The sequence below is a fragment of the Clupea harengus genome, unplaced genomic scaffold (assembly GCF_900700415.2).
Source record: "Clupea harengus unplaced genomic scaffold, Ch_v2.0.2, whole genome shotgun sequence".
NCBI classification, from domain to species: domain Eukaryota; kingdom Metazoa; phylum Chordata; class Actinopteri; order Clupeiformes; family Clupeidae; genus Clupea; species Clupea harengus.
Window position 1 is genome coordinate 1 of NW_024880796.1, and position 10,129 is coordinate 10,129.

General features: G+C 43.4%; 2 protein-coding genes across 2 annotated transcripts; both read left to right on the forward strand.

The window, feature by feature from the left end:
* The first annotated feature begins 21 nt into the window (after window positions 1-21).
* Window positions 22-1,164, forward strand: LOC122132666 (deleted in malignant brain tumors 1 protein-like). Its single transcript, XM_042707282.1, has 3 exons — window positions 22-279; window positions 389-697; window positions 827-1,164. The coding sequence occupies exons 1-3, from the start codon at window positions 165-167 to the stop codon at window positions 1,162-1,164; spliced, it is 762 nt and encodes a 253-aa protein (XP_042563216.1). The 5' UTR covers window positions 22-164.
* Window positions 1,133-9,867, forward strand: LOC116219155 (scavenger receptor cysteine-rich type 1 protein M130-like). Its single transcript, XM_042707283.1, has 13 exons — window positions 1,133-1,644; window positions 2,155-2,469; window positions 2,995-3,309; window positions 3,575-3,633; window positions 4,373-4,559; window positions 4,936-5,112; window positions 5,388-5,486; window positions 8,511-8,582; window positions 8,669-8,755; window positions 8,894-8,977; window positions 9,312-9,374; window positions 9,526-9,600; window positions 9,740-9,867. The coding sequence occupies exons 1-13, from the start codon at window positions 1,290-1,292 to the stop codon at window positions 9,865-9,867; spliced, it is 2,016 nt and encodes a 671-aa protein (XP_042563217.1). The 5' UTR covers window positions 1,133-1,289.
* Window positions 9,868-10,129: the final 262 nt, after the last annotated feature.

A 10,129-nucleotide genomic window follows, 5' to 3' on the forward strand; every position in this document is an offset into this window, starting at 1 on the left:
CTCATTGCTCTGGAAGAGTGGAGCTGCTTCACACGGAGACCAAACACACAGTGTGTGATGCTGCGTTTGACTGGCAGGATGCAAAGGTGGTGTGTCGAGAGCTGGACTGTGGGGCTCCTGTAGAAGTGCTGGGAGCAGCTGCATTTGGAGAGGGAAAGAAACAGATGTGGTCAGAGGAGATCCAGTGTGGAGGCAACGAGACTCAGATTCAACTCTGCCCAACATCTGCTCTGAATGTCAACTGCTCACATGACAGGGATGTGGGCTTAGTTTGTTCAGGTAATGTAAGAGTCTACATATAAAAACGACAGATGATTATTTACCTTTGTGAGTTAATTATCAATCTATTAAGCCTGGAAGCCATGATGTTTTTTTGTTTTCCCTTCAGATCCGGTGAGGTTGGTGAATGGCAGCAGTCGCTGTTCTGGGAGAGTGGAGGTTTATCATAAAGGAGAGTGGGGCACAGTGTGTGGTAGTGATTGGAATGAGTTTAATACGGAAGTCGTGTGTAAAGAGCTGGGGTGTGGTCATAATGTAGATACCATGCAAAAAGCCGAATTTGGAGAGGGAACAGGTAGAGTCCTGATGGCTGAGGTTGCTTGTGGGGGGTGGGAGACCAGACTTAAGGCCTGCCCTCATAAGGGATTGGGTAAACATACATGCCAACCTCACAAAAGTGTTGGAATCATCTGCTCAGGTAAGGTGAACACAAGCTTGCAGAAGCTTTTAATTATGTAAAAAACTTATTTCAATTTCCATTATTGAAATGATCATAATTGTGTGTCATACGATTGCATAATGCAAAGTGCTAATTATTTCAACACAGAACACAGAGCTCCCAGGCTTGTGAACGGTTCCCACCAGTGCTCTGGGAGAGTGGAGGTGGAACACAGGACCACCTGGGGAACAGTGTGTGATGCTGCATTTGACTGGCAGGATGCAGAGGTGGTGTGTCGAGAGCTGGACTGTGGGGCTCCTGTAGAAGTGCTGGGAGCAGCTGCATTTGGAGAGGGAAAGAAACAGATGTGGTCAGAGGAGATCCAGTGTGGAGGCAACGAGACTCATATTCAACTCTGCCCAACATCTGCTCTGAATATCAACTGCTCACATGACAGGGATGTGGGGTTAGTTTGTTCTGGTAAGCACATGATCTTTTTAAAATGACTTTAATGCTTATTTCTTATTTTTACATATATTTTTTTTTTACATATTTACACATACCATTTTATGACATGGTGTGATTTTGTGTTTTCATCATTTGGCTGCTACAAAGTTACCTGTTCACAAAGATGAAAACAAAGGCCTCCTCTCTGTCTCTGCCCTGCCCAGGATACACAGATGCCAGACTGGCAAATGGCACTGATTCCTGCTCGGGCCGAGTGGAGCTCAAGTACCTCAGCGAATGGGGCACAGTGTGTGATGCATCCTGGGACATGAATGCCTCCAGCGTGCTCTGCCATCAGTTGAACTGTGGGAGAGCTGTGGCTGTTGTAGGGGCAGAGTGGTTTGGTGAGGGGAGTGGAAGCATCTGGCCTGATGTGTTTGTGTGTGAGGGGAATGAAACTGGCCTCTCAGAATGTGGAATCTCCTGGTGGAGTCGAGCTGCATGCTCCCATAGACAGGATGCTGGAGTGATCTGCTCAGGTGAGCACATGAACTGCATGAATGGCTATGTTGACATTGCTCAATGCAAACAATATCATCTGGTACCTGACTGAGTGCCATTGGTTCATCACCCTTATGTTGTGTTTGCAATATGGTTACACTTATGGTTGTTATTTTTATCTATTTTGACTGAAAGATTTCTAAAGATGCAAGTAATTGTCCTTATAATGATGTATCATAATAAGGTAAATTCACAACATACTTAACGCACATACAACTAGTGCAAATCTCAATCTCAGGATTATTAGTATTTTGAACAATGTGTTTAAGATTTAACAACACACAAATATGGCTAAACTATCATATGCAGAATTAAATCTGTAATTTGACAACATAAATAACACTGTGATTTATGACAAAAATGCACATGTAGTTATATTAGCACTCAAATGACTGCATTAAAGGTGACATTTGACAACGTTACCATTTATTTCCTCTCATTTAACTCTGAGTTTTACAGACTTGGAATAAACGAAAGAATATTTGCAGGTTCATTCTTCCCTCTGGACAATGGGACTGTGCGCTTGTCTGGAAGGAGCCGTTGTGAGGGAGAGGTGGAGGTTCTATTTAGCCAGAGGTGGAGGAGAGTTCTGCTGGACTCCTGGAATCGATCTGAAGCCTCCGTGGTGTGCAGACAGCTGGCATGCGGTTCTGCTGTTGGGTTCTCTGGTTCTGCTGAGACGGAGGGTGATGGGTGTGTCTCAGGGTTCCGATGTTCTGGACATGAGACTCACCTGGGAAACTGCAGCACTCCTCAGATGCTAAACTGCAGTTCTAGCCTGCACGTGACCATTGTCTGCTCAGGTGTGTACATCTCAAAGTCTGACAGTGATCCTGTAGCTGAACTGTATGTCAAACTGGTTTTCTTCTGCCTGCAGGTTATCCATCTGTCTCAGTGCCATTATCTGTACCAATCATGAACTTTCTCATTTAACCATAATCCACTCCAAGATATTCATGGAAAGACAACACTGCTGTCATCAATATGTCATATGCAGTTCCACACTTTTCACTTGAGATGTAAAGAAATGCCTTTCCCTGGCTTTAGTCTGACTCTTCCCATAATGATGAACTAAACTGCTCTATGGATTTGCTACTAATATTGCTGTAGATTCACATCTATAAATAGACACTGGAAATAAAGCTGGAAATACAGACATTACTTTAACACATGAATCCATTCCAGGCACTTGCAAATAAAAGTAGCATCAGCACAAAAGATCAAAATTGAGTTGTGAGCATTATCTAAACATAATGACATATTTTCTCTATGCATCCATATCCATAAATGAAACATTTCATGTCATTCACCTCGTTTAATCATCTCAGGCCATCAGCCAGTCAGGTTGGTGGGATCTGGAGGAGATTGCGCCGGCCGGCTGGAGGTGTCACACAACGGCTCGTGGGGGACTGTGTGCGATGACTCCTGGGACAGGGAGGATGCCCAGGTAGTGTGCAGACAGCTGCAGTGTGGCACCGCCCTCAGGGCTGAGGTACCTGCATCCTTTCATCCAGGAGACGTGCCCATCTGGCTGAGCGAGGTGGGCTGCGCAGGTGACGAGACGAGCCTGTGGGAGTGTCCCTCAGCAGGGTGGGGACGCCATGACTGCTCACACAAAGAGGATGTGTGGGTCATGTGCTCAGGTACAAACATACTGCTCACTCAGCTACATGTTTACCTTCAAGTGTTCATATCAGCTTCAAATGGATCACAGAGGTTTGAAAAACATCTATTTGGGTATATCACCAAATCATGTAATTCATCAATGTGTATTTGAAAAGATTCTCTTTTGGATGGTTAGACTAGTTACAACTTGTAAGACAGGTGAATCTTTCTGTTGTTTAAAAGTATTGGAACTGTCATAGACAGAACTACTTTCATACATAATATCTGTTGTCTTTGCCACAGAGTTCATTCAGCTGAGACAAAACACAAATGATTATGGACCGTGCAAAGGTGTTATAGAGGTCTATTACCCATGACACCTGGGGGAAAATATGCTTCAATGACATGGACAAAGACACAGGCTCAGTGATTTGCCAACAGTTAGGCTGTGGAGATTTTAGAAAGGCCTATGCAGTGGGGTCAACTATAGGCCAGCGACTGAGCCCTCCCCGGTGTAGGAGACATGATACACACCTTGAGCAGTGTAAACCTTTTCAGTGGGGACAATCCTCCAAGGAGGTTGCTGAACTCCATTGTACAGGTGAGAATTGGTACCCTCTAAAGTTATGCTTCTTCTCATTTTAATCAGTTTTGTAGTGTGCAGGCTCTATTTTTATATTAATTTTCATATTTTAGGAAGTGGAAAAAATGTAGGACGTGGAAATCATTCTTCTAACCTACATGAAGTCATGGAATGTCCAGGTGGGACCAATGCCTTTGATTTTCTATTGACCCTTTGAAATGAAACATTTGTCCATATATACACTGTGATATTTATCTTACTGTATTCTTTTACTAAACTGAGAGATATCTCTAATTACATATAAAAATCTAAAAACACATATTATTAATATAATATTAATATAGGTTTAGAACATGAGGCTAGTTAGTGTCCCTCTCTTTTCTTCCAGGTGCTCCAGGGCTGAGGCTGGTGGGGGGTCTCACTCAGTGCTCGGGGAGGGTGGAGGTGCTCCTGCAGGGAAAGTGGGGGACGGTTTGTGACGACTCCTGGGACAAGAAGGACGCCCAGGTGGTCTGCAGGCAGCTGGACTGTGGGGAGCCTGTGGATGTAGGGGGGAGCAGGGCACATTTGGGAGGGGAAACGGCACCATCTGGCTGGACGAGGTGAACTGCACAGGCAATGAGCACCACCTGTTGGACTGCTGCCGCGCCCCTCTGAAGCAGATTGACTGCACCCATAAGGAGGACGCCTGGGTCAACTGCACAGGTGGGGGAGCGCCAACATGCTGTAGATAGGCATCGACCAGCATGCATTTTCCAGGGCTGATACCGATAACAACATCTAATGGCTTAGGATGGGGAAGCACTGGGATTTCTTTGTAATTAGCACTATTTAGCACTTTTGTTATTGTCCAAACAATATTCAGTTTCTATGCCAGGGATGCAACAGGGTGGAAAACCCTAAGAGATTCAAGGGAGGAGGTGCTGGACAGGGGCTCTGGATCCCTCCAGGCAGAACAGATTATTGAGAATCGTTTCAGGACTCCTGACAAGAGTCCAACATTTGTATCTACAGCCATGTTCTGTTCTCTAGGGTGTCTGAGGCATATTCTCATTAATAAAACTCTAACTGAACTCCTCAGGGCCTCCATCTTCCACCCCCCGTCCTCCTGTCACCTCTGTAAGAACCACAGGTCGTCCATGTGAGCCTGCAGGGTTTCCTGTCTCTCCAGCGGCCATAGCTTCTCTGGGGCTCCTGTTCCTGCTGCTGCTGGGGTCACTGGTTGTGCTGGTGGGGCAGAACAGGTCACTCAGGAGAGGTGCTGTAACATCTTAACATCATTATTTCAATAAGTATTTTTTTGCATTATTTCTGCTTTTTTTATGCCATATTTGACTGTCAAAGAATTTGTGTCAAATGACATATCGGTTTGAAAATGTATGCATTTGTCATGGTAAAGTAATTTAGACAGTAACTTAAGCTTTAATGTCATCAAATATAAAGCACTAATTGAACTGCAATGACCCAATGTAATATTAAGTATTACTGTATTAAATTATGCTATGTGGGTTTTTCACTCTTCCTACCCTACAGCTCTCTCCAAGAATAGACACATGGCACTAAGTGAAGCTGTCTATGAGGAGCTACAACCCAGACTGACCACAGCCGGCACCTCCAGAGGTCGTCAGAGAGGTGAGAGGCCATCAGGCTTGGTTTATGACAGTGGTTCTCAAACTTTTTCTGTCATTCCCCACTTTGAACAAGGGGGCCTTTTCAATAAAATGGTAGGCCAAGCTTAAAATTGTCAAATGTATTGAAATAATGATACATTCTAAATCTTAATCAATACAAAATAACATCAGTTCAAAAATAGAGAAAACCAATAACAGCATCAGTTCAGAAATAGAGAAAATAAAAATGCAATCGTGTCAATCCTTGCCTCAAATGGGCTGAGTTCCAAAAATAAAGAAAAAGGGCCTACTATGCAATTGTGTTATCAATGGTAGGCCAATCTTAATATATCCCCTGTACGTCACATTGGATAAAAGCGTCTGCTAAATGACTTAATGTAATGTACAATTGTCAAATTTATTGAAATTTTCAATGTTCTTTTAGGTAGATTTTTTGGTGGATCAGCTGTCTTTTTCGCCACTGGAACTGATTCGCCAACCTTTGTATTTCGTGTCACAAATGTATCCATAACGTCAATATTAGTCTTTCGCCCACTATACTTTCATGCTCCGAAAAAAAAAAAAAAACGTTCATTGTCCCGCTGGAATTAATACGCTGACGTCAATAAACATTTTTGCACTATTGTTCCAGGTCACATTTTCATCCCGTCCCCATCTAATGTTAATAGTGTTGTATAATAGTGCGGCTCCTATAATGTATAATGGAGCAACACGTAGGCTACAGGGTGGGTGTGGTAGAGCGAGAGAGATAGAGAAAGAGTGAGCGAGAGAGAACGGTGATGCACACGGATAGATCAGATGTAGCGACCGGATCAAAGTAATGTTGCTGTAACGTTGAACTCTGTGCAACCAGTGAAGAGAAATAAATCCTCGGGCCAAATCAAGTTGTCATTCATTTGTAATTGGTCAATCGCAGACAGAAGGGAAATAACCCCGGAGTTTAGAATAGCCTATAGAACACTTCGGCTCTGGAGCAGTAAACAAAAGTCTCCCCTGTAATCTCCGACTACGACTAGCAGGAAAGGTTAACAACAGGCTAATTAATACAATACTCAATAGGCTAACAATACAATATTTGTTTGAGTGTGGTTGTTTAGTGCGATGGGGGTGTATGATCGTTATTGTCTATAAAGGAAGGCATGGCAACGGGAAAATCTCCCGTTCATCGTGTACATTTGCGCCCCACCTGTCACGTCTCTGCGCCCCACACTTTGTGAAACGCTGGTTTATGAGCACCTCAGACACACAAGCTGTACTCATAGCACTGAGACCAAGCATGCAGACAAACAAACATGTACTGTATGACACATCACACATTGAGGACATGTTGCACTACTACTGTTGTGCATATGTGGCATAACCAAATGGAGTGGAGCTAGGAATATATAAAGAGCACGACTACGCCACCCTAGGAGTTGCGCCCAGGGAAATAGTTAAGTGGATGAAACTAGCCCACTAGGGGCACACAGGTTCGTGAAACTGAGGAAGCGTGAGACGTGTGTCCATAAATAATAAATATGTTTTATTTAATTGCAACCAGGTAAAATACAAAAACACACGAACAGGGAACAGTAGGACAGACAAGGGACAACACAACGACCAAATGAACAGAACACAAACAGGACTGAGGCTTACCAAGTCAGGCAGGTGTATTACGAGGGTAATGATGTATTATCTTCAGGACACAGCAACCGTGCACTGCTCACACCAAATGCACACAAAAGGTGAATCCACACACACACACCAAAAATGAGTTTGCAATCACACACGGGAGATGTTACCACCACTACGGTGGGGAATGATGGACTACCTAGCCCTGCGGCACCCAGTACAGACAACAACACATTGAAGACAAAACGAACAGAACCAAACCAAAAGTAGCCACCTAAAGATGGCTACAAATAAACAGAAAAGAAATACGAAACAACCATTAACACACACACGCAAACACACACACGCAGGAGCAGCTCTTCCAGACAGCAGCTGCCGGGAAGGGGGGCGAGACGTGAAGGAAGACTAACATCAAACGATACAAATCACTAAAAGCAAAACAGCAGCGGCATCAACCCACCCAGGCCAATTCCTACGGGAGAGATTGGAGAATGTTACCGCCACACAACGCTAGTATTACATTTAAAAACAGAGGCAGCAAGATAGCCTACCAGGCATCCAAGGGCATGAGACGCAGGAGGAAACAGGCAGCAGCTACTCTGTGTCCGCTAGCTACATACAAAGTATAAAACGTATGGGTGAGTAGCTAGCTAAAACACAGCAACCATTCACGCAGAGCAAGGACCCAAACATACCTGTTGGTGGCACGCAACGGACGTATAATCCGTTTGAGTGAACAGGAGACGGAGTAATAGGTGCAAATGACAACCCAAACCAAACAGGCTTAAACACACGACGAACAGGTGGACTTGAGCTTAACGCACAGGTACCATGAATGACGCATGCCCAGATGGCATCTCGTGGTTCATTGATACGGGCTGGGCAGACTCGCAAAGTGTCACTTAATTACAGGTAGATTGAGAGGGACGGGGAGAAGTAAACAGATGGTAAAGTGACGTCAGATTTAACCCGTCATGCTACACATACTATTGGCAGAATGCCAGAATTAGCTCTCAGGTCTGTGAAAATAAAAAATAAAAACATGTTTAGAGCTGTGTGCGTCCTACTGATAAGAATCAATAGAGAAGGTTGGAGTGAACCTCATTAGCTCTTCCTGTTGTAAGACCTGAAGCAGAAAACCACAACGGTCTCACAGCTGCATCAAACATGCAGCAGAGGAGCTGATGGGAAAGAGGAGTATCATAACTGCCAAACCACAGTGTGCACTCGTGGTGTTTGCAAGTACATGAGCAAATGAGCGTGAATGTACACACACTCATGCCTCTGTGCACGACTCAGTGTGTTGGTCTGTGTTTCATGATGTCCCTGCAGATATGCAAAACCAGTACACTGTGAGACTTGGTTTGCTTAGGTCACTGAATGTGACACAACTTTTGTATTTTCCCTCTGACAGGGCGCGTCCAGTCTGACGCTCAGAACTCTTGGTATGAAGACGTGGAGGAGGATGAGAGGAGACCCATCTCCGGTAAGGGGATGAGAGGGGGGGCTGCTGACTGACTCTTTGAAGGGCTCCTGTCGATGTCTGATGCAAGTCTGTCTTTACTTTTCCAGTTGCTTCTCTGAGAGAGCCGACGGTTGAGTACTATGATGATGTGACTGCTGATGATAATGAGACCAACCTCGATGATATCTTGACAGGTGTGTGTTTTATGTGTTCTGTTGTGTGTTTTCTTTTCTGTGTTTTTTTCTGTGTATTTGATATACATAACTCATTATATTCAGGATATTAAGGACATGAATGTATTGCAGATGTACAAGGTTTACTGTTTGGTTCAGGAGAGAAGGAGACAGACAAGCAGCCAGAGACGTACGATGATGTGGATGGTGTCACCATTGTGGAGAAGTCATGTGACGTGACTGGTGAGTGAGATCAAAAGCAGAACAGCAGATGGAGCAGAGACCGAGGCTGAGTTTGATCCTCAGTAAACGGGGACTTAGTAAATTCACACAAAAATGCAAAAGTGTTTACAAAATATCTTATCCATGTACGTTTTTTATTGTTTGACTAAAATATTATACAAAAGTCCAGTAACATTTTGCGCAAGAGAGCACTTTGGTATTTTAAGATTAATTATTAATGACAAAGCCACTAAGCATTTATTCTGAAATTGGAATGTTGCATGTATCTTGAATTTCTATGTTTGGATTGCCTTTTTTATTGGTGGATGAAAACTGTCCAACTGTACTTCCACAGACTACGTCCTAGAGAACACAGGATATGATGATGTGGGAGACAGTGTTGAGGGGCTCCTCTCAGGTAGGGAGGACAGCCATGAGAGCAGGTCCTGGATCAGTGGGACTGATTGGTATTGCATCATGCCATGTAGAATGTAGAGCTGGAATGAGAGTTAACATTGAGCCAGTGGCTGGTGGAGTCTGATGGTTAATGAGAGGGTTGCTGTCAACAGAGTCTGTGAGAGAGGAGGGGCTGGAGTATTATGATGACATCATCACTGATGCGATCGACCCTAAAATGACCAAGGGTGAGTCTGTATCTTCATTTTGTGAACTGTTATGCTGTAGCGTATCCACAGAATGAACTTGCACATTAAAAAAAAAAAAAATCTCTCTGCAACAGTCTGTCTTAATGTTCATGACTGATGAATATTTACCTAATTTAAGCAATGGAGGAGACAAAGCCTGCCAATGAAGAAGAAGTGGAGTATTATGATGACATCACAAATGAGGAGAATGACCTTAAAATGACAACAGGTATGGGACTGTCATTTTTTTATATTGATATCTCCTGAGCAAAATACAGTACTTAATTCTCATTAAGGAACACAATTGTTAATGAACTTTTTTTTCTTTTATTTTCCCCAAATAATATTGGGCTTCCCTTTTCTCGAAGTTGTTGTTGTTGTTTTAGTACCAATTGATGGTTTTAATATCTTGGTTAATATTGTGTAATATTGCATTTTGATTATTCCTGAATCTCATTATTGCTATTGTTGTTTTATATAATGTTTTGTTAGTCACTTTGCACAAATGTGTCTGCTAAATACCTTTACT

Coding starts and splice junctions, on each gene's coding strand:
- LOC122132666 (XM_042707282.1), top strand. CDS start 165: ATGTGGTCAGAGGAGATCCAGTGTGGAGGCAACGAGACTCAGATTCAA. Junction 280..388: donor TGTGGGCTTAGTTTGTTCAG/GTAATGTAAGAG, acceptor TTTTCCCTTCAG/ATCCGGTGAGGTTGGTGAAT. Junction 698..826: donor TGTTGGAATCATCTGCTCAG/GTAAGGTGAACA, acceptor ATTTCAACACAG/AACACAGAGCTCCCAGGCTT.
- LOC116219155 (XM_042707283.1), top strand. CDS start 1,290: ATGAAAACAAAGGCCTCCTCTCTGTCTCTGCCCTGCCCAGGATACACA. Junction 8,756..8,893: donor CCTCGATGATATCTTGACAG/GTGTGTGTTTTA, acceptor TGTTTGGTTCAG/GAGAGAAGGAGACAGACAAG. Junction 8,978..9,311: donor GAAGTCATGTGACGTGACTG/GTGAGTGAGATC, acceptor GTACTTCCACAG/ACTACGTCCTAGAGAACACA.